This window comes from Tiliqua scincoides, chromosome 8 (genome assembly GCF_035046505.1).
Source record: "Tiliqua scincoides isolate rTilSci1 chromosome 8, rTilSci1.hap2, whole genome shotgun sequence".
Taxonomy (NCBI): Eukaryota; Metazoa; Chordata; class Lepidosauria; order Squamata; family Scincidae; genus Tiliqua; species Tiliqua scincoides.
Genome location: NC_089828.1, coordinates 16,702,431 through 16,726,635, shown reverse-complemented (window position 1 = coordinate 16,726,635; position 24,205 = coordinate 16,702,431). Strand labels below are relative to the sequence as shown.

The 24,205-nt window shown below is 46.7% G+C and overlaps 1 protein-coding gene across 8 annotated transcripts in view; it reads right to left on the bottom strand.

Moving 5' to 3' along the window:
- The window catches only part of PARP6 (poly(ADP-ribose) polymerase family member 6), a 42,225-nt gene that overhangs the window by 748 nt on the left and 17,272 nt on the right, over positions 1-24,205 (bottom strand). For 2 of the 8 annotated variants that reach the window (XM_066635477.1, XM_066635478.1), the window contains exons 6-22: positions 22,500-22,590; positions 21,181-21,247; positions 20,478-20,627; positions 19,696-19,873; positions 18,314-18,367; positions 17,113-17,208; positions 16,160-16,252; positions 15,135-15,260; positions 14,819-14,884; positions 13,516-13,583; positions 11,967-12,015; positions 10,340-10,452; positions 9,478-9,550; positions 8,531-8,600; positions 5,559-5,638; positions 4,180-4,243; positions 1,913-1,997 (exon numbers count right to left, since the gene is read on the bottom strand). In XM_066635477.1, the coding sequence (XP_066491574.1) occupies positions 1,913-1,997; positions 4,180-4,243; positions 5,559-5,638; positions 8,531-8,600; positions 9,478-9,550; positions 10,340-10,452; positions 11,967-12,015; positions 13,516-13,583; positions 14,819-14,884; positions 15,135-15,260; positions 16,160-16,252; positions 17,113-17,208; positions 18,314-18,367; positions 19,696-19,873; positions 20,478-20,627; positions 21,181-21,247; positions 22,500-22,590 (1,523 nt within the window). Of the gene's footprint in view, positions 1-1,912; positions 1,998-4,179; positions 4,244-5,558; positions 5,639-8,530; positions 8,601-9,477; positions 9,551-10,339; positions 10,453-11,966; positions 12,016-13,515; positions 13,584-14,818; positions 14,885-15,134; positions 15,261-16,159; positions 16,253-17,112; positions 17,209-18,313; positions 18,368-19,695; positions 19,874-20,477; positions 20,628-21,180; positions 21,248-22,499; positions 22,591-24,205 lie in introns of those variants that run through there. The other 6 variants (XM_066635479.1, XM_066635480.1, XM_066635481.1 and 3 more) reach the window with 6 other exon arrangements.

Below are 24,205 nucleotides of genomic sequence, written 5' to 3'. Positions count from 1 at the left end.
CATAGTATTGTCTGCACCAACTCACAGCAGGCTGGTAAGGTTTCAGAGCAGGGTGTCTTTCCCAGCCTATCTGGAAATAACAGAGCTTGAACCTGGTACCTTCGGTAGCACATGTTCTACTACTGAGCAACAACCTTTGGCCTAAATGCTAAAGGAACTGCCACCTTATTGCCCTTAGCAGGGCTTATTGGGGATTTGAACAAGAATTTTTTTGTTTCCTCAGCAAGAATCATACTTCTAGACCAGCGGTGTCCAAACTTTTTGGCAGGAGGGCCACATCATCTCTCTGACACTGTGTCGGGGGGGGGGAGGCAGGGGAAAAAAAGAATTAATTTACATTTCAAATTTGAATGAATTTACATAAATGAATATATTAGAGATGGAACTTATATGAATGAATGGAGATCATGCATTAGCTCAAGGCCTATAGAAGGCCTTGCACAAAGCAAGGCCAGCCTTTTCTTTGCTGCCACTGCTGCATCACAGATGTGAAACAGCAAGCAGTGGAGAGAGCTCTTGTTCCACAGCTCATGCGAGGGGTCGAACAGTTGGCTGTCATGAAGAGAGCAGTTGCATCAGGCCAGCACAGACTCCAGCAAGTCTCTGGAGGGCCAGAGTTCATTGGAGACTGGGGGCTCCCTAAGGGCCACATTGGGAGTCCTCGAGGGCTGCAAGTGGCCCCAGGGCCGGGGTTTGGGCACCCCTGTTCTAGACCAGGGGTGCCCAAACCCCGGCCCTGGGGCCACTTGCGGCTCTTGAGGCCTTTCAGTGTGGCCCTCAGGGAGACCCCAGTCTCCAATGAGCCTCTGGCCCTCCAGAGGTTTGTTGGAGCCCACACTGGCCCGACGCAACTGCTCCCAGCATGAGGGCGACTACTTGACCTCTCACGTGAGCTGTGGGATGAGGGCTCCCTCCACTGCTTATTGTTTCATGTCTGTGATGCAGTAGCAGCAAAGGAAAGGCCAGTCTTGCTTTATGCAAGGACTTTTATAGGCTTTGACCTATTGCAAGACCTTCATTCAATCATACAAGTTCATCTTTAATATATTCATTTATGTAAATCTATGTAAATTTATTCAAATTTTAAATGTAAATTAATTCTTTTTTCCCTGGCCCCCAACACAGTGTCAGAGAGATGATGTGGCCCTCCTGCCAAAAACTTTGGGCACCCCTGTTCTAGATCAACAAGCCAGAAAATGTTCTGTTCCCCCTGTTAACCCAGCTGATGGAGCATTGCAATGCTCTTGCAGAGAGCACCACCTCTGTCCTACAGGGCAGCTCCAGCACGTCTAGGTGCATAAAAGGCTTTGCCTTTCAGCTGGTACATCAGTCTGAGAAATGCATCTCCATGAGTACAGCCCACTCTTCTTGCCTTAAAAAAGCATTTGTATAGTGCTTTCCGAGTGTGCAATGTGCATCACATTTATAATCTTGATGTAGTCCTTACAACAATCCTGTAAAGTGGTTGGCAACCTTCAGTCTCGAAAGACTATGGTATAAGTCTACAGCACCCGGTATTCCCAGGCGGTCTCCCATCTAAGTACTAACCAGGCCTGACCCTGCTTAGCTTCCGAGATTAGACAAGATCAGGCATGCGTAAGTAAGTACTATTATTCCCATTTTGCAGATGGGGACAAGTCAGGCTGAGCCAGAGCGGCTTGCCTAAAGCCAACTCGTGAGGTAATTGCAGAGGGGAGATTCAAACTAGGGAAGCTCTGATTCACAGCTCAGTCTCTTAGCTACAATACTATACCAGCTTTTCCAGAACTCTGCCTTCAGGCCCTGACTATGCCCCTTCTTCTGGCTCCACAGCACTTGTTCTGCTTGCTCCAGTTTTGACTTGCCTGTTTGGACCACACACAACACCCCACAACTAAGAGCAGAGCCTCCTTCAATTCCGGCAGTTACTCACACAAAGAAAAAGCGAGTGCAGACGTGGTCGGACACTGGGCACACCCAGATATTGCCATGCTTCTGAAGGTCCTTTGACGTGATCACTGCAAATGAAGAAGGACATCAGTACTTGGAATATGAAGGCCAGATATCTTGGAGCCAAGAGCCCAGGATGCAGCCTCAGGTATCCCCCCCCCCCGATCAGATGAAGATGAAAATCCTCTAAAAAATGTATCTTGCTGAAGAGGTGCAGACAGTATAATTCAGAGATATAGTTGGGGATTTCACCATTATCAGCCAACAGGAATGCCGGGATGACCCACTGTACAGGGGTAGCCTCAAAAGTTACTTCTTGTGTTAATTGCCACCTGGTTTTGATGTGCATGAATGTACAAACACCTAAAGAACTGTCCCATAGAAGACTTGTCCCAAGCAAAGACTTGACGGGGGGGGGGGTAGTTTTGGCTGAACAGGGGAAGAAACTGCTTAATGGGAAGCCCAGTTCAATAACAGACTCAATTACCAAGGGAGTGGGCAAGTTCATCCTTCCTGGAAGTCGTGAAGCTGAGCTGGATGCATTAGGGTTTCCTACATCCAGCAGGGGGTTGGACAAGATGGGTTGTCTACACTACGGGTTCTCCTCCTTGATTCTACAAATAAATGATTCTACAGACTTTTCAAGTAAAGCACAAAAGAGCAGTACAGTTAAGCGTTTCAGCTATTTGCAAGGTCACAATCTCTGGGCTCCCCAAGAATCTCATGGTGCTAGAGTTTCTTCTGTACAGTACAGAGTGTGCCCAGATACCATTCATTTTCAGTCTTGAAGAACTGCTTCAGAAGCTATGACACCCCCCCCCCCAGTTCAGACATACATGCAGCTACCTTATATCAGACAACTGGTTCTCTCACCCACTGTTGTCTACTGTGATTGGCATTGGCTAGTCCGGCTCTTGGGCAGAGATCCTTCCCTCTCCTGCTTCTGGAAGTCCTTTTAAGTCGAGCTGTGGGTGACTGAACTTGGGACCTTACACGGGCAAGACATTGAACCTACCACTGAGCTATGACACTTGGGCTGAGCTGCAACTGCTGTGGTCTTGAGATGGGGCAGCTTCCACTACCGGCTCAGTTGATGATGCAATCCACATAAGTATCTCAACAAAGTGGGAGAGGGGAGGTGGGGTCGATGGACTGAAAGATGTTTGCCTTATACAATGAAGGGTAGTCTGCAGAGAGTGAACGGAATCTGTTCTTTTGCTCTCAGAAGTTCTAGAATGCAGAGTTATCCAACGAAACCGAGAACCAAACCACACTTTTCTCATGTGCTATGTAACTGAATGCTTGGCTTATTAAAGAGGGAGCCACACAAGGTCATTGTGTACTTATAAAGGAAAGTAACAGCCATGGGGAATCTGATCTAAACTATCTGGACTATGGCACAGGAGGAGAGAGTTTTAACTCTTTGCCCCGCCATGGTTCCAATCCACCTCTGGCTGCTGTGTGGCCCAGGGAGAATGTTCCCACTGTCACCAGTGGGCACTCTCCTCTCTATGCAAAGTGTAGCAATATGGTCCAATCCAGATCAGAACCACAGAGTGGGCAAAGAGTAAAATCCACCCTTCCCACCATAGACCTGATATGGATTCCCACTCTACCCTGCAATGGCTGTGTAGCATTAAAGAAAAGAGCACAGCATTGCCAAGCACATGATCAGTTTGGGCCTGATCGCTGGTGGGTTCAGAACCGTACAAACGAAGTGTCTCTTCATGCAACGTATGATTAGACCTATGGAATTTCGTACCACAAGATATGGTGGTAGCTACCAGATTACAATAGAACTGGGAGCACGGAAAGGGCTGGCCCATTCATGAGGCCAAATGAAGCTGTGGACTCAGGCAGCAGATTGGCAGGGGGCACCTGCCTTGATCCAACCACCTGCCTTCACTGCTTCACTTCCTGGATTTGAAAAATAAGAGGAGAATGAAGCAGAAGAGGAAGCATGAAGGATGTGTGAAGGACAACTGAGAGGAAATAGTGTCAGAAAGCCCACCACTGCCCTCCTCTTCACACTTCCTCCTCTATTCTGTTTCACTCTCTCTGTTCAAATTCAACAATCAAGCGAGGGGTGGGAAGGAGTGAGAGTGGCAGTGGGGGGGGGAACACCACTGAGAGGTCTTGGGCTGGCCCTGAGAATGGGAGATGAAATCGGGACTCAGATCTGAACAGATCTGGAGAGGAGGCAGCTCAGAGAGGGAAAGAGGCCCTATCCTACAAACCTTCGTCACTCACCTTCACAAAGTGCGATGCAATTTAAATTTCGACTCTGTAAGAACCTGGACTGGATGGATCGAGTCTGCATGCAAGCCAAAAAAACTAGAGTCACATCCTCTTTTTTTGAGTCAGAGCAAGTAGCCTGTAGCCCACCCCACACACACAGCTCCTCCATTCTCCTAATTGGAGGCCAAGTTTCATGACTTAATTGGCTTGTATTGAATACGAATGGAGTTTTGTTTACCATCAGAGGAAGTCCGTTGTTTCATTTATCTCTATTCACTAATTCTACTGCAAAGCAGTGCCGAGTCATTAGCTGATCTTATGGGGGACATAATCATGGGGCTGTTCGAACACTCAGAGAATGTTCTGAGCAAGCTGGTGGCTTGTGTGAACTGGTACTTGGAGGCAGTGTGACTTCTCTGTGTTAGAGAAAACATCCGCCCATGCTTCATGCCTCTGCATACAGCGCAGGTGCCCTATCACTGACCTTGTAGTCACTTCCCAAAAGTGGCCAGCCCAGATTTTTGTTCTCAGGGGGCAAGTCCAGTTTCCCTCTCCAGCTTAAGATGACACACATAGCTCATGCGGCTTGCAAGAGCATGCTGCCTCACTCCATCTAATATTCAAACCTGTACATTTATCAATAAACCAAATATAACAAAGGCATCATAAAAACGACACACATCTCTGCAGCAAATGCCAATTTCCTTGCAGGATTTGTACTCGCTGCTTTTTGTTTGTTTATTTGTTTGTTGAACATGTTGTTTGTACTGCCATGCGTTTACATCAGCAGTTTTCAACCTTTTTCATCTCGTGGCACACTGACAAGGCACTAAAATTGACAAGACACACCATGCTGCCAGGGGGAGGGGGCTCACATTCCCCATTGGCCCTTCTACTAAATGACCTTCCCCCAAATTCCTGTAGCACACCTGTGGACCACTTACAGCACACCAGTGTGCCACGACACAGTGGTTGAAAATGGCTGGTTTACATGATCACCATCTATCACTTGCTTTAAAAAAAAACTCTTTTGTATGTTTTTAGCTGAAGAACACCTCTAGGGAGAAAGGAGGAGGATACTTTGTGATGTCACAGGCACCCAGCCTTTCAATAGAGTGCACAGCCCTTTAGGCTTCAAACTGGCAGGGCTTGCTCTACCTGAATTTGATCCTCAGGGCAAGTTCCTGTGTGCGATAAACAATGTGATGAGTGGGCTGTACGGAGCAGGCTGGCTCATGTTTTGATTCTCATGAGATAATACCAATAATAGTGCAGTCAATTGACTATGGAAACAGAAATGGCTTGGGAAGGCTTGCAAAATTCAGGGGCTGCAGGCTCAGGTCAAGGCAGGCAGCTGTAGGATTGTAAGACAAAGCAAAACACATGGTTACCTGGGGGATGGTGTTCATTCGGTTATACCTCTGCACCAGTTCATCTTTTGAGGGCATCCTGTGCTGCCCTTTCCCCATCCCTGCATTGACAGTGCAACAAAGAGAGTAAGAAGAGAGACAGCAGCATGTTGCACCTGGCTGGAACCATAGCCTGGAAAGTAATGCCAAGTAGGAGTGGGAAGACATGACCAATGAGCTTCCAGAAGGTAGCTGCGTAGACATATATTTAAAGCCTGACCAAGAAACCACCCAGTGCTCTCCCATTGCTGCAGTTCTCAGCATAGTCTTTGGGTTCATCAAGACCACAATTTTGGATTGACAAGTTCTTCAGGCACCCAAGGCAGCATACCAAATGATATCTCCCCACCCCCACCCGAATTCAAACAGGAAGAGGGAAATAGAGAACGAAGTCTGAAGGAGAGAAGAGAGACAATCTAGTCCCATACTCTTCTTTCCTCCACAGGCCCCCTTCTATTCAAACTCAGAAAGCAGGTAGGGAAGCAGATGAGGCAGGTGGACAGAGATAAGCAGTGGATGATCCCTGCCCCATCAATTTGACAACTGCAGCCATCACCTCAGCTTGCCTCATGGCAATCAAAGACTTACAGCCCAATCTTAACCAACTTTCTAGCACCGATGCACCACAGTCCAGTGCAGCCCCAAGGTAAGGAAACAGATGCTCCTTTAACGAGGAGGCCTCTATGACTGGTTCCCCAACCATAGGATGCAGTGCATGCCCTGCTGACATGGCTATTTAAATTGAAACACGGGTCCTCAGACTTTCAGGTGCCAGGAGCACAGCACTCAGTCTCGCTGTTATAGTGGATGAGGGTGGCAACAATTAGCTGCTGTGCTTTGGCCTGTGGGGGGGGGGGGGGGGACATGTTCAAGTGTGTTGGACTTCCAATAACAGCAGTGCCCCTTCATAGCAAATAGCAGCTTCCGGGTGGGGGTGACTGCAGTTTTTGCTTGGATCATGGCATGGAGGAGTTAAACACCTTTCCACCCCCATGCCATGATCCTAACCCAGTTGGGGGAGGGTGTGTGTTATTTTTTTTTTTTAAGACAGAAACACTATGTTGCTTTAGTACCCTAACCTCAGTGGTGAAAACATTTTCATCATTTTACTTTTGCAACAACCTGTAAGGTAGGTAGGGCTGAGAAACCGCAGCTTGTCCAAGATCTCCCAGTGAGTTCCAGTAGTATTTGAACTTGGATCTTGCCCACTCCTAGCCCAGTGCTCTAACCACTACACCACACTGGTTAGCATGTGTTATACTGCACAAGATATTATCAAGCTGTGGGTACAAATAAAACAGTAAGCAAAGTTCCTAATTTCCCAGCCAAAGTTTTACTCATACAGCATTTGAAAACTTGACCCCTGTTTTAAGCAGGAAAATGTTAAATCTGCAGCCACTGAAATGAATTACTCCACATATGCAAACAACCAGAAACAAGGACCTTTAGCAAAAGTTCAGATAAACTCCAAACCAGTGTTTCTCAAACTGTGTGTTGGGACCCGCTAGGTGGGTTGCAAGCCAGTTTCAGGTGGGTCCCCATTCATTCCAATGTATGTTTTATTTTTTTATATATTGGACTTGATGCCACCATGGTAAGCGATTGCAGTTGGGGAAAGGTTACAAATTGGAACTTTTAACAGGCTACTTATGCTTTTAACAGTGACAGTCAATGGGGCTTACAGCTGGGTAAGTGTGGATAGGATTTCAGCCTTTGGGATGTTTGGGGAAATTTTTTTAAACAGATCAGCAAGTGCTTGGGAAGGTTAGGAGGGTTCTTCTTTATTTTAAATAAATGTTTAAACTTATGCTTATTGTAAACTTTTAATTTACTTACTTAAAATTTACAATTTAATGTAAATTTAATTTACATGTAATTGTAAATTTACAATTTACAAAATCAAATTTACTTACTTACAAAAATAATTTGATTTTATTTTGATGTTAAAAATTTTCCTGCTTGGTGATGTCTCTTCCAGTCACATCATCACTTCCAAGTTAATGACATCACTCCTGGTGGGTTCCGACAGATTGCCATTCTAAAAAGTGGGTCCCTGTGCTAAAAAGTTTGAGAACCACTGCTCTAATCTAAAGAGATTTCTCCAAGAGGAGCACGTATTCACCAGCTTACCAAACTAGGATATTCAAGTTGTCAGTAAACAGGAAGCTATTGTACACCAAGGCAGACCATCTAATCCAGGAACCTGACTGGCAGCAGTACCTAGCTCAGCAGTACCTACTCAGGCTGGTAGCAGCTTTCCAAGGATTCAGGCTACTATGGAGAGGCTATGGATTAAACCCAGCATTTTCTGCATGCATGCAGAGCATGTGCTCCAAGCTATTGCATCTATGCAACAGTTGCTCTCGTTGTCCATTAGGTGATGGGCACACACACACACAGCTGGGCACACACACACCCAAGGTGTCAGAAATGAGGGCACAAAGTTTCAAAGTTTTCGTTCTCATGCATGCATACAACATCACACTTATCCCCCCAAGATGATGGATAACAGAAACCATTCATTCCTATGGCCCAATGTAGATCAATCTCACCTCTCCCATGCAATGGAACGAAACTATCCCTGGGGATAAATGGAACACACCAGGCCTGGTGGAATTTCATTAATGCCATGAAGAATATAAACCGGGTTGGTCCCAACAGACAGAGCTTGGATGCTCAGAAGGGAAACTTAAGGCAAGTAACCATCAAGGTTTAAAAATCCCAGCTCCAGCAGTGATGAGTCAGCTGTGACTCCACCTTTTGCAATGCCACATGGTCTACGAGAAGGTTGGAAGTCACACAGATATGCAGGCAGCAGCCCTTGTTCCCCCAGGAGACTGGCACATGGATGTGAAAACACACACAAGGGGAGCGGCTCTTGGATGCAAAGCAGGCACGTCTGCAGGACAAAGGGTGCAGTGACAGATGAAGGGACAGGAGAGGGAGCCGCTTACCTGAGTATCCAAAGGAAATACTGGAGATGGGGCTCAGATAGATGCCTTTGCCATAGGCTGCTCCATGCAGCTTGCAGAAAAACACCAATGTGAGCCAGAAAAAAAGAAAACCACAGGCCAAGCAAGAAGGCACAGCATGGCATGGGCACTGGGAAAGCCCATGGCTTGTCTGTCTGCCAGGGATGGAACCTGGGACCTGCCTCATGCAGAGGATGTGCTTTACCACCTCACAGATTCTCCCCTACTGAATGTTCAGCTTTCCCCCAGCCTGTCTAGCAACTTCCTTCCTGTGAGATTCCAGGCCCAACCAGTCACCCGTGAACATACAACCATAACCATGGTAGACTAGGTGTCCCTCAAATAGAAGTATATATCGCTATTGGAGCAGAAGGAATAAAAGTTGGGGATTGAGGGATGATTCCTTCATCTCCCTGACTCCAGCTGTGATGGGAGCCACGTGCAATTATGGGCTGCAGAGAGTGAGGGCGGATTGTGAGCCCTTTCGGGACAGGGAGCCATTAGATATTTGATTTTCTCTGTAAACCGCTTTGTGAACTTTTTGTTGAAAAGCGGTATATAAATACTGTTGTTGTTGTTGTTGTTGTTGTTGTTGTTGTTGTTGTATTTGACAAATGCTGGGTCACTCCTTAAATAAAAGATGCTAGCCTTAAGGCACGCTGGCACTTGCCACACTTGCCCACAGCAAGGCAATGCTGCATTGGGCTGAAGCCAGTCAGCTGGAAGCTGACTGCAGCCCTGCACTCTGGAAGTGAAGAACACTTGCCAAGCTATGCTCATGATTGCTACAGGGTGGATCAGAATACCCGAGTCCTGCCTGAGCCACAGATGAGAGGGAGGAGTCTGGAGACTGAGCCCAGCACAATGCCTGTGGCACAGGACTGATTTGACTGTGGCAGTGGAAGGCATAGCAAGCACGGGTCCCTTACCTGTAATTTGGTGTAGGATGCATTGACCAGCCCATTGCGCAGAATGGAGTGCCAGTTCTCAATGTGAGAGCCACTGCAGGGGAAGAGAAACAGTTCAGCTCAGCAGTCATGTGAATCTGCCACAAACAGGCAACCTTGCATACACAGACTCAGGACGGGCCAAGACCTCCCAAATCTTGAGGCCACATACCAAAGGCCACCCACTCTTGCCTGGTGTGTGCCAGCTCCCTTCCTTGCCATTCCTCTTCCCACTCCTTGAACTTGAAAAAGAAGAGGGGAATGGAGTGGAAGGCAAAGTGCAGAGGAGAGGAGAGTGGTGGACTAGAGCAGGGGTCTCCAAACTCCGGCCCAGGGGCCAGATGCAGCCCGGGACAAGCCTCTATCCAGCCCGCAGCCAGCCTCTTGTCCCCTGAAAGCCTCTGGCCCACTCAACAGTACATGACCAGAGCTATGTTCTGGTTGTGTCTGGAGGGTGTTCTGAATGAATGAGCCCATTCATTCATTTATTCACTCATCTAAGTTCCATCTCTAATTTATTTATTTAAATTTTATATTTAAATGTTTTTTCTGGCCCTCAACACCATGCCAGATACTTGATGCGGCCCTCTGGCCAAAAAGTTTGGAGACTCCTGGGCTAGAGCAACAAACTAAAACCAACACTTTAGCTCACCCCCTCCTCTCCTCCTCTTCTGCTCCAAATCCAAGGAGTGGCCAAGGTGTCAGTTCCAGGCATGAGGAGGTGGCATTTGGCATGCCGACTCGGGTGCTGGGAGGGTCTTGGGGTGGTCCTGGTACCATTTTAATGAGGTATATGCTTTAGCTTAGGGACACAGAAAGCAGGAAGTAGAGCGTCCAGACTTACTGGAAGGCGAAGGTGCTGCCATACAGCTTCTTGGCTGTTCGGAAGCGGGCCTCCTTGGCAGGGGGGCTGCTCAGCAGGAGGAACTGGTGTGAGGTGTGCATAAATTTCAGCTGCTACCAAGGGAAACAGATCCACATGGAAGGGAAGGGGCAAATACAGAGAAAGAGAAAGAAGAGGGGGGGCCATCATGCAAGGAAGTTGGCTGATGCAGGCCACTTTTTCAGAGCCAACCATCTTACTTTCCCCCACACTGTCCTTGGAGAGCGGACCGTGATTTGCAGGAAGACGAAGTTGAGAAGGCGTATCAGGGAGCAGCAGCGGCCTGTGCAGGAGTTGACTGTAGTTCTGGCATTCTTGGTAAATAACTAGGAGCTCAATCCTATCCTGCTCTGAAACAGGCAAGCCACGAGGCTTGCACTGTATCCAGTGCAAGACAGGTACCCAAAGCGGCTCAGCCAGAGGTAAGGGGAAATTTTTCCCCTTAACACTGGGTAAGCCACCCTGGCCCCTATGGGTCTCCTTGGACTTGTGCCATGGCACAAGTTCGAGCAGAGTGAAGCGGCTTGAAGCTGCTCAGAACTCCCCGGAACAGGGGTTGGGATAACTGCTGGGTCCCAGCCCCACCATCTGCTCCCCACCCACCCACCCCCGGGGCCACCCACCTCCCTCCGCCTCCCTCCTGCCTCCTCCCTGCCTCCTCCCCAGAGTCTTGCATTGGCCAAGCTCAGCCGACGCAAGTCTCAGAGCCTCTGTCGGTGCAGAGGCTTATTCCAGCCTCCGCAGGCTGGCGCACCTCTGCGCGCTGGCCTTGCCGACTCCCAAGGAGGCCTTACAGCACGTTTGTGACCCTCTTGGGCATGCAGCTCCTGCAGCTCAGGATTGCAGTGCACATTGCTAATGCCTTTGAGCTATGGAATTGTGAAACGAGGATGCATTCCATCCGGTGTGCGCAAACAACAAGGAGGTTTGCTTTCAGGAGACCACCTGAGTTCACATTTTCATTTACTGACTCATCTCCATCATGCCTCAGGATCAAAAAGGGAAAGGGAAGAGGAACTGGGTGGTGGGCTAGTGCCAGAGATACTGCAGCCCATCACTCTCCTCTCTTCCATTCCTTTCTCCTCTTCCTTTTCAAATCCAGGGAGCAGGAGGAAAAGCAGCAGCAGCACAAGGGGCAGAGAAGGAGGGGGCATGATTTGCATGCCTCCTCAGACCCTGGGAGTTCTGGAGCCAGCTCTGACAAACAGGACAGTGAGGATAGAAGTACTGGGGTCTTATCAACCTACTCTTGGGCTCACCCATGCGAGGGGATAAAAATGAACCCCAGGGTATGTAATCAAACAAACCCTTTCTTTTGCAGCCACCACTCAAGAGGCTCTCTCTACTCTTCTGCCTATCCCACCCAGGGTCAACCTACAGAGAAGATTGCCAGGTCCTGAGTTCCAGAGTGCTCCACTGCCTTAAATGGCATCTGGAACATACCCAGGAAGTGTAACTTTACTCATTGCAGGACCATTCAGTATTTGCGTTTGTGCCGAAGATGAAAGCAAACTTCCCTGGGTCTTGGAAACTGTATCCAAGCTAAGGCTGAAGCATTAGTCAAGGTATGGGAGGACTGACCACTTACCCTGCTGAGAGGTAGCTTGACGATGTGAGACCTGTTGCTGGAGATTATCCTAAGGAGGACAAGGAGATTATTAGAACAGTGAACAAAACATCCTCATTCAGCCATTGGTCAAACTGAAGTCCCATCTAGAAGGCACCAGACAGTGCCATTGGTAGAGTATCCAAGCACAGCACAAACTACAGCAAGGCCTCCATGGCAGACAGAAATGGGATACAGTCTCATTGTAGGAAACTGTTTAAGAACTGGGGGGTTAGCTTGCTTTCAGAAGTTCAAAGTGGAGATTACAGTGATCAGTGCACCACAGGAAAGTTAGCATGGTGTAGTGGGTAGAGAACTAGGACCATGGAGTCCTGGGTTCAAAGTTGCGCTCATCCATTATGCTCACTGCTGCCCTGAGTGCCTTGGAGGAAAGGGGAGAGAAATGAAATACGGAAATATGGCGTGGTAGGCGTTGTGACTATACTCACTAATGATGTCACAGGCACATCACAGACCTCCATCTATGGCCAGCCCATGCCTGGGGCAGGTGGAAGATGTGGGGAGGTGGATAACACTCATTGGATTTAAAAAGGAGGAGGGGAACAGAATGGGAGCAAGAAAAGAAGAAAATGACAAGTACAAAACCTTCCCTGCCTCTCTATCCCATTACTCTCCTCTTCATCCCACTTCCTTTTCTGATCCAGGGAATGAGGAGTGGCAGGTGGTGTGTCACCAGGAAGAGGAGGGTGGCATTTGTTACACTGCTTCTGGTGGCAGGGAGGCCATTTCCACAATTATATTTCATTCAGCACTAACAAAGACAAGCTGGGGTGGGGTGGGGGGGTAGGAAGCAGAGGATAGATCCCATTTTCTCAATACCAAAATAGTGCAGTTGTTTGCTGGGAAAACGCAGATTCCCTTGAGCAAGTCAAGATTTCAGATCTGCCCTGCCTACCAAATTATTTGAGGAATACTTAGGAAACTACATGAAGCAGGTAAAAATATCTGTATTTCTCATCTTCCTTTCCTCAGAAAGGAAGAACTCAAAATACAGAATTGAAACTCAGATCTTGGCCCCAGCCATGAACTATTTACACAAGCACAGAAACTCACAGAAGCTAAAAGCTTAACTCCGCTGTGGATTTGAAAACACACTTGAAACTTAAAATTTACTGGTCAACATTTGAAAACTGGCATTTGCATTATGACCTGCAGATTCCAAATTTAAGTGAATATGCTTTCTACCATATTTCTGCCCTACTGTAAAGACTCAGCAGCCACTGAAGACAAACAAAATATTCTAGGTCCATCTCCAACATCATCCCTTCTCCAAATTCCACTTTTATTCATTACAACCAAACGTGTTCCAAGGTTTGCACCTTGATTTTGTGGGACATATTTTTGTGAGATTCTAGACTCAAGTCTCTAGGGGACCATGCTGTATTACCTGGTTGTCCTCTACCACTGAGTCAGATTTGCACATGTATTGCTATCCTTTTCCCTCACTGGCCCATACTGATTAAAACCCTCCCAGAAATCTCTGCAAAATAAAAAACTTCTGCTTCCTTACCACTGTAGGAGAGGATGGGCCAAGGGGTCCAGCTTGTCCATTTGCTTCTTGATCTCCAGGTAAGAACCCTGTAAAGAATGGGCAGCACTGTATATAATCACAACCAGCACAATAAGTACAAAGCATTACCAGCTTCAGCCCAGCTAGGAACTCACAACAATCATCAAAGTTAAGTAAAAGGAACAAATGGGAAGAATATCAGGACCTCCTTTGGTCAATGGAATAGAAGATCTGACTTCTCTCTCTGTTTGGCTGAAATTTCATCTTGTGCATCTGCTATCCTTTAAATATACATGGTATGTTAGGTCTGCACCAGATTTTCACTGTGAACAAGAAAGTTTTGATGACCTGAAATGTTTTCTAAAAAATTCCCCAAATCTTACCCTTCTTCACCCATTTGCTGCTTGTCTCAGTAGCTACTTTGGTGTCCTTGTTTAAAAAGGGACATTCCTCTTCCAGTAAGCTCCATGATCGGGCCAATCAGGGACCACATAGCTAGTTTGATGATCTCATGGTAAAATATAGTCAATCAGCCTGGCTTCCTGATGATACCACCAATCTACAACAGAGTGAGAGCAATGCTTCCTGCCCTCACTCTGAATGAATAAAGATTTTGCCTTGTTCCACAGGACTCTTAAACAATCACTGAAATAGGGAGGGGATGCATTTCAAAAAGGACCAAGTGTTTTGTACAAACCCCCCTTCTCCAAATACACATCCCTTTTTGGTTCTAGATCGGTGGTTCCCACACTGTGGGTCAGGACCCACATAACTGTGGGTCACAACCTGATTTTTGGTGGGTCGCCAAAGTGTGATGGAAAGTTCAGATAATTGCCTCAAGTCCTTAAAAACTCAGATACTAATGACCCTGCAAAGGGTTCAGCTCCTGCAGTTTGCAAGATAGCTGCTAACTGCCCTGCAAAGAGCTGAGCTCCTACAGTTTGCAAACATGTGTAAATATAGAGAGGGAAATTTTGAGGGTTTGTTTTCTGCTTATTATTACTTATAAATAGATATTTCTTTCTAGATCTCCTTTTTTAAAAGTCAGGTAAACCTAGGTGAGTGAGTGAGTGAGTGAGTGAGTGAGAGAGAGAGAGAGAGAGAGAGAGAGAGAGAGAAAGAAAAGAGGTAGGTAGGTGAACAGATTTTATATATATAAATATATATATTGCTTGCTTTATGTATATTTGATTGCTTTGATTTACAACATTTTATCAGAGAACAAGAGATAAGGCCACATATGGTTACTCAGAAGGGCAAACCAGGGGAATGCAAGGTTTGGAATGACTATGTGAGTACCTACTTGTGTCATTTCACGGATTGACATAACGCTGTCCAGGGCCTTCTGCAGTCGCTCATAGTTCTTCTTCTGTGTAGTAAAAGAAAGGGAGAAGATGTGCCCCATCCTGTTTCACTAGTTCATTACTGAGATAGTCACTGCCTGAATGCCAGATACATCTGAGCCCAGGTGCTCCAGAGTTAATATTCTTGCCATACTGACAAGCATCAGAGGTAACTTTAAGAGCAACCAGTTCTCACAGGTGTCAAAGTGGCCCAGATAAATATTTTTTCCCTGATCTCCAGCAACCTGGAACTGGCACTGACTGACTCACACCCACCTTGGGATTGAAGGCGAGGGTCTTGGGATCACTAGGATCCACAACAGAGGGGTAAGGTTCAAAGATGATGCTCTTGCGCGGGGACTCCAAGGCTGCTCTGCACATAGCTACAAGCAGATCCACAACCTGGAAAAGAGAAGCAACTGAAGGAGGTGTAGGAAAGGCACTTCCTCATCCCCACGCTTCAGCTAACATCCTGCCTCTACGCTGGCAGCCAGACAGAAAGAACTAAGTGTTCCTTCTAACATACATAAAAATAACCCAGAGGAACCTGTGGTCCAGGAGAACTCACAGACTTGAACCATTTCTCAAATGGGAATGAACAGGTTTTGAGGTCACATTTCTAGGCAACTGTTCCAACCAAATTTCTCCCCTTTAATGATCCAGCTCGACCATCTCTGTGATGAACTCACACACACATATTTATTAATGCTACCTTTAAATATGCACACACCTGATGCATCAGTATACTGTATGCTGTGCATTATGCTCAAAGTCAAAACATACATTTATTTTTCTGTGGCACTTTTATGCCAGCTTTCCTCCAAGGAGCTCCAAGCATGCTGCTCCCCTCCTTTGATCCTCAGAACAACCCTGTGAGGTAGGTCAGGCTGAGAAAGAGAGAGAGAGAGCAACTGACCCAAGGAAGGGCCATAGCTCAATGACAGACTACATGTTTAGAAAACAGAAGGCCCCAGGTTCGATCCCTGGCATCTCCAAGTAGGCCTGGGGAAAGTTCTTATCCGAAACCCCAGAGAGCTGATGTAGGCAATATTGACCTAGATGGACCAGTGGTCTGAATGAGTATAAGACAGTCCAAGTTTGACATTCTTCATCACAAGATCATTACACTTCATTCATAAGAATAAAGAGTTGCCCAAGAGCAACAGATGCAGTGCTCGCAACTATGACTCCATTGCAGAAAAAGCCCTTTATTCTTGTTTGCTCCCCTGGGTCTCATTCCACCTCTACAGTTCTTGCTCTATGCATCCCTCCCTTCAAGTTCAGTGCCCCACAGCTGGTACCTCTGCTCCTGTGGCCACCTCCTCCGCAGCACCGGACATCACGCCCAGCGTATAGAAAGAGAAGACACACAACTCCCGAGTGCATACAGCTGGCTGCAAGACAAAAGCCACATAGCTAGTCAGAGAGAGGTCCAAGTCACTCTGCATTCTCCCTTGCCTACTCTGTTCTGCTTATAGGCAGCACCGCCCTTGCACCTCAAGGTGGGGGGGTAGTCTTGTCCAATGCTCATCTGAGATTAGTACCATTAGGACGGAGTCCACTCCATCAGAAAAGGGCTTCTCTTCCAACCAGCTCCCTGAGATTTGGACTGATATTTCCTTGGGAACAATGAGGAGGAGAGATGGGACTGAAAAAGAACCTCCAGCAGGGCCAATTCATCCATGAAGAGATGCTGTAGCTCAACTCTGCTCTCCTCCACACCTCCTCTTCCACCCCTTGCTCTCTTTTTGAATCCAAGAATCCAGGAAGTGGAAGAGAAACAACAGCTGTTGGGGGGGGGGATGCTGCCAGGTAAGGGGGCATTTGGTATGCCACTTCAACAGATTTTAAATTGGCCCTGGTCCCAAGAGAAGGATTCAAAAATACCACTGGTGTGGCAGCAAATTATAATGTTCAGCTTCAAACCAGCTACCATTCCCCTCCCCCAATACTACAGTCCCAGCTCTGAACTGGCACCAGTTCAAAACAAAACAAGCAGGTCCAAATTAGACATTTAACATAATGTGCAGTTTGGTCACAGTTTTCATCCTAACCAAGGGAATCTCAAGGCCTCCAAGCCCCTCCATGACTTGAGTTCAATTGACCTATCTGGTGAAAGGGCACAGAAAAAGCTCTTGAGCACTGCAAAATCACCTGCAACAGAAATCCTCTCCCAAAGGTACCTTCCACTAACTTTACCCATTCATGCTAGTAGATGGAGGAGAGATTAGCGCTTAAAAAACTGGGACAATACCTTCAGCATGGATCCATTCTGGAAGACATGCTGCTCATCGCACACCACACAATATTCATTCAGTGTCGGGATCCTCTGTTCAGCGTACTTCATGATCTGAGTGAGAGGGGAAAAAACCACACCTAGGTCACACATATTCCCTCTTCCCTTCTCATCTCCCAACACAGTTGACTGCAAAGCCTTGCCAAGATGGCACCTTCCCCAAGGCTGGTCTTATGCTGTAGAGCCAAGCCAAGAATGTGTATGTATTAGCAGGGCATGAAGGGTGTGGCGCACATCCATGGATGCATGCATGCATCCTGTGTGCATGTGTGTGAGTGTGTGTGAGAGAGAGGGAGAGGTACAACTAAGAGGCAAGTTTAAAACAGGAATTGTCTCTTTTTCTTGAACCTTACACACCTCCCTGAGATCCTTGGAGGAGGGGCAAGCATTAAAAAATTTAAGCAACAATGAATTAAAAGTTTTCACAAAAGACAGCCACAGGGCATCCTGATGTAGATCAAGACTGTGGAACATGGTAAACGTGGTTTACCACTTTCCCTTGCAACATTTTCCTGCTGGAAATCCCCATCCTGAATGTCTATTTGCTGCCAAAAAAAAAAAAAAAAAATGCTTGGAGAAAAAGTGGTGTTTTTTTTAAAGGAGAAACCACATGGAGAAACTTTTAATACAGTGTTTCTCAACCAGTGACACTTGAGATGGTTGGTGGTACTCACGGGACCACCTGGCAGTGAGACCAGGAACACAACACAACAAAGCTTGGTTTTCTATGCTCAAAAAAAGCCCTCCCGGCCACCCTGGTTGGTTGGCAACCTTCAGTCTTGAAAGACTATGGTATAAGCCTACAGCACCCAGTATTCCCAGGCGGTCTCCCATCCAAGTACTAACCAAGCCTGACCCTGCTTAGCTTCCAAGATCAGACGAGATCGGGCATGTGTAGCCACTTACTAGTGTTTGTCACATTGCATCTGGCCCCCCAGCCCAGAAGAAACTAGCAATGATGTCACCTCCGGTTACTTCTGGTGTCACTTCAAAGAGATGGACTATGTGAAGTGGTACGGCGGAGGACAAATGTTGAGAAACATGGTGTTAATACACCTCCACAATGTGCAGCAGTTCCAATCTGTATTGAGCACACACTTGGTGACTGATTTTTGTGAGAAAAGAGGCATTTCTGCAACGGGATGTGCCATTCACGTACCTGGACAAGAAACCCATACTCCAAGGTGGGAATGTTTTTGCAATGGCCGCCAACCTGCCAAAAGCAGACAAGGAAAACCCAGTCGCATTACTCTGCCACCTGTTCATTCAGCACTTGTCAGACACATATGTTCCGTGCACACATATATGTCTGGTGGAAGACAATGTTATACAGGTTGCCCCCATCACATGCAACAGCTTTGCAAAGAGAATCATTCCAAACAAGACAACTTGGAATTTCCATCTGGATTCTGATCCAGCTGCCCAAGTGCCTACAATCTTTCTAAGGGGTGCCAGTTTTACATGGCATGAGACATTTGCAGATTCTGCCCACAGCACATTGAAGGAGAAATCCTCACCCTGGGAGGAATTTGAGGAGAGGGAACCTTACAAGCTTCATCCCAGGGCTGTAACTCAGTAGCAGAGCACATGCCTTGCAAGCAGAAAGTACCAGGTTCAATCCCTGGCATGGCCACATGGGGCTAGGAAAGATCTGATACCCCAGAGATGCCACGGTTAGTCAGTGTTAACAGTATGGAGGTGGATGGATCAGTGGTCTACTCAGTACAGGGAAGTCTAAATTCCAGGTTGAGGACAGAATCCTCTTAAGCCCATCCTTCAGCTTGTAGAGTGGCACACACAGTAATGCTATGCTGGCAGAGCTGGGGATGTTACCTCTTGATCAAGCACCTGAGAGGTGTGGGTCTCAGTTCTGAACTGACGATGATGAACTATTCAGAAGTGTGGACAGTTACTATGTTTTCCTCAAAACAATCAGATGAATCAGTCTAGCCCTCCTGCATATTTGGAATCTGAATGCACAAGGGGAGGCACTGCTCTTGTCTTTTGGTAGGACAAAGAGCTAGGAGTTATTTCTGGTCCCGGCACTCTCTCCTGGGCTGTATGCACTGCCGACAGAGAACTAAAGTCTATAAATAACAGAGGAACTGCAATCCAAATGGGACCCTTGTAAGCGAGAGCTGAGCGACACCATCAGCAGTAGCACATGATGAAGCAATTGCTGGACTGGACTGCTTCAGACATATTGAATGTTATCTCAGGTTAAAAAGAAACCTCTCTGTGTGCATAGAAAACTAGCAGGAAGAAATGTTCTAGCCCAGACTTCTCCATAAGGTTCTAGCTTTCTATCTTCAGGATGGGTTTTGGTATCTTTTTCCCCAATGCAAAGGAGCATTCAAACATGCAATTTTCGCATCTGTAGTTTGAAGGGGAAAACACATTAAGTGTGGAATTCTCATGTGATTCTCCAGATCATTTAGCTTGGCTCTAACTGCTAGTTCTAAGGGAGGGAAGCATTATCAACTGTCCCCAAGAGACAACCCACAGCCAGCCCCAAGGGACAAGGCCAGAGAGGAAACCCACCAGGATGTTGAATGGGGCGACACCTGCCTGGGTGCTGGGGGGGTAGCCAAACACCTCCACCTTGGGGTTCTTCATAGTGCAGGAGATGGAGCGGTTCATGAGACGATTGACACGCAGCTCTGGTACACCTAGTTTGCCCTTCAGCATAGAGTCCTGGATGACAGGGAAGCTGGGAGACCTGTAGACACAGATTTTTATCAGCATCTCATGGTGAATCTCATGATTTAAAAAAAATCCCAATAAATTCTCTTCTGATCCTGGGAAAAGTATTCTGTAACTTTTTAGACACCCAGCCCCCAACCAATGACATGGAATCTATTACGAGAAGTTCACACAAGCTGTTGATACAAATGATACCGCCCAGATACATTTGGGGTCCAGAACACCTAAGCATTTTTCCAAGCCTTTAAAGTGGAAAGATACACAACTTAAAGGGTAAGCTGATTATGTACAGAAGAATCAAGTGGTTTATTATATCACTTCAGGCTACAGAAGGGGGTCTTCAGATTTGAATTCAACCCTGTGCCAGCACCAGATTGCTGAACCCTGCAACTGGAGCCCTCCCATGGCTCCCCTGTCTGCTACTAAATTTCTAGGATGGAAGGCGATTGATGTTTTGTTTTTTTTTTGCAGGGCAGCACTTAAACAACCTGAAGTGGTTCAGGAAAAGTCTAGCCACATGATTCTGCTGCATGGGCCAACTGCATGTAGATGGAAAGTAGGCAGCAAGGACTGGGAAAGAGACTTAAGAAGGGGATTTAGCAGAGAGAATGCAACTATACTTGGGGATTGGTGAAAAGATGCTGAGACCGGCCCGAAATTTCTTGATGGTGCCACTGGCCTTGAACCAGCTGTGCCGCTTTTCTTGCTGGGTCTTTAGGAAATCGTTGCTGAGGTGTTTCCATTGCTGGGATGTGAACATTCCCAGGATCCTATTGGAAAGAGAAATATGATTGGCACAGTGGGTTAGAAAGGAAGGGAATGTGACAGGACTCTGTCCTTCAAAATGTTCCTATCGAATTTTGCCCCATCAAGGAGAAAGAAGGAAGGACCAAGAGAAGAAACCTCAAAGGTTTATCACCCTCATTGGATTCCAACAGCACACAAAAGGACAGATGATAACAAGTGAGCATTAAACTCACAATTTAGTACCTGATTATTTCTGTGTAACAGTTTACTTAAGCCATTTCTGCCCAACGTTGGAATGTTTCCAACCTGTTTCCATTGCTGGGATGTGAACATTCCCACATTGGAATAAGCAACAGGGACCAAATGTGTACACCTGTGGGCCAGGCAAAAATGGGTTAACTGGCCTTTTAAAAATTCAGTCTCTCCCTGTCTCTTGCAAGGTGATAAGTAATTTTAAATTTGCATATGTGAATTATAATTTCCCTGAAAAGGGTGACCCATCTGTCCTGCAATGAAACATGCCTATGAAGCTACTAGCCATCCTTGATTTGCAAAGGGGAAAAAGGCCTCACTCACTTCTTCAGCTGTAGTCCAAGTCCAAACCCTTCCTTATTGGATGGCTGGAAAACCTCAATTGATGGTTCTGGAGAAAGAGGAATCCATTAGGATATGTAGTACCCACAATGCTAAGTGGCTGAGATGGTTGCCAGGAGAGGATATGAAGCATCCATTGCATAGCCCCTCTAAATGGCGGGCATGTGTCTCTTTGGAGAAATGGTTACCAACACAATAGAGAGCAAGGCTGATTTTCATAAAGCACTTTTTCCATTGCTCAATAAATGGGTGTTGATTTCTTTAGTTCTAAATAGCAAACAGGGTCTGTCACACTATCAAAGATAACTCATCCCACCCTGCACACTGGGCCTTTTACTCTCCCAACAGTCATAAGGATGAAATTTGTCAACACTGGGTGATTCCCATGAGGAGCCATTCGTTCCATTTTTCTTCACTCCTCACAGACTAGAGTGGAAGGGGCAAAAAGCCCATTCGTGAACTTCCTGGTCCACAGTCCCTCTCCTGGGCCAGAGACAGAAGCTAGAACAAGCATTAAAAGGGGGAAATTTTTTTCTCCTATATTACACTACACATCATCAACCAGTATGTCTGATTGTAGTCTGGGAAATCCATCTTTGTTTTCATCCATCATCTGGGTAACAGATCAGGATATGGATCAGAAACATTCACCGTCCTCCAAGATAATGTGCTTTCCTCTAATTTTGCATCTGGCACCACTCATTCATCCTTACGGACACAGTTCATTCATTTGTCCTTATGGACACAGTTGCCTCAAAGGCTAGAAAGATGCCACAACGTGTTAGCCATTGTCAGGCATGCTTGTTTGTAGCTATTTCATGAAAGGGTCCATCTTATGTAAAGACTCCGTCCATCCTCTCTGAGATGGAACAATGTCTAGCCAGGGCCCAATCAAATAAGGAGAAAGGTGAGGAAATTTACTGTCTGAATGCCACTGATTGCTGTTTCTGGGGCAACAGAAGTGGCTCAAGGGTTAGTGACTCCCACTGAAGAAGCAAAAGGTAGAGTGTCAGGTCGTCTGAAAATGTCAGGAGAGTGAAAAACATTTTCAGAAGGTCTCTACATGTTGTTCGCAGGACCATAATCCAGTGGTCACACACCTGCTGCACGTGCAATGGTCCTGAATTTGATCCATTACATTTTCAGAGAGATTAGGCAAGTCCCCAATCCAAAACCCAAAACTACTGCCATTAGACGGCACAGCGGTAGGACTCAGTAGAAAGCAGCTTCCTGTGCTCATATGACTTGTGGAAGACTCCTCCCTCCTCCTGCCCTTCATTATTCATAAAAGCATTACTTACCGGGGCCATCCAAGTACTGGGAAAGGGAAAACCGCAGTCGGAGGACAATGGGCTCGGTCCGTAGGACCTTCCAGGCTGTTGCCACCTCCTCCTACAGAGAGAGCCAAATCATCAGAACCATAACTACATTGTGTACGTGAAAGGAAGGGACATAAGGATTAGAAACGGATGTCTGTGAAATACAGGGCAGCAAATTATATCAACTTCCAAAACAGTCACTGTTGTTTCTGTCAGAGCCAATGGTTATCCCTACATAGCTGATCATCAGTTTGTCCCAATAAAAGGAGCCACCTCTTCCTGGTATAAAATGAGTTGTCTATGGCTCTAGTCTGACTTGTTTCCCACACTGCACTGTGTGAACTCAAAGTATCACGCCTCCTGTTCATAAGTGGTAGGGCTGCCTGTAGTTGTTCCCAGGTCATACACCTCCCAAAACCTGAGATTTCTGAGGTGGGGGAGTTTGTTAGTATCGCAAGACTGCCAACTCTTGAAAAATGAGACCAAAAAAATCTAGTATCAGAGTAGAGCCCTGGGTGAAGAAATGGGGCCCAGTGACAATGCCCAAGTGGTCTGAAATTAATCTTTGCTGGTCATCAGCCTGCAAAAAAAAAAGTAGGCTCATTTTGGGAAGAGAATTGTAGCCCTACCAAGGAACCCACATTCCTTGGGACAAAACCATGAATGGCTTTATACAGACATGGGCTTTTCCATACCAGAGGGGTGCAGCACCCAGCATTACCTGCGTAGGAGTTTACTTTGCCCCATCTGTCTTAAAAGAAAGCAAGTTGGAAAGTCCATCTTTCACTGATCTGTCACAAGGCCTATATTTTTGTTGTTTATCAATCAGATTCTGAGGTTGATTTTGAGGTTGTGTAGTGGCATGCCCATGTAGTGGCATGCCCATGGAAGAAACAGCCATGAAAGTCCCATTACTGCACCAGAGAACATGCAGAGGAAGCAGGGTTGGCCCAGCCATGAAGCAAACAATGCAGCTTGCATCAGCAGTGATTGGGGAGAAGGAGTAGACCGTACAAGGATGAAAGGAGGGGAGTGAAGCAGTGAGCTGCTGCCCGCTACCCCCTCTTTTCATGCCTTCCTCGCACAGTCTAACCAAATGAGGAAAGAGTGAGGGCAGTGAAGTAGATCACCACTGCCCATGCTGAAAAAAACCAGGCAGGCAGCAGCTCACCACTTTGCTACCCCCTCCCTTCTGTGGTCCCTTTAAACTTGAAAGGACCACGTAAGGAAGAAATGAAGGGAAGCAGTTATTGACCTGGCTCATTCCTTGCCATCCCTTTAAGCAAAACAGAAAGTGTAGCACATGCTGGGAGTTCCCAGCATGACCTGCACTACCTGTTGTGACAAGAGGATTGCATGGGAAGGAGCAGAGGGAAAAGTCTGCTTTTTTTGCTAGGTTTGGGAGGTGAGTGGCATCAGGCAGTGGCGTCAGGCAGTGGCGCTGGTATGGCTGACCCTGAGAGGATGTGTGAGAGAATCTCTCAGGCCTAAATCCAGCCATGAGGCCAACTAAAGCAGTGCCCTCATGAGGCAGACTGGCAGGGGGCACCTACCAGCCACATCCACCTCTCCTCCTTCCCTTGCACCCTGGATTTGTAAAGGGAAGCATGGAAGAGAGGAGAGTGGAGAACAAGAGTAGAACGCAAGACCCCTTGCTATGGATTGTGTATTCTCTTTTATTGTCTATA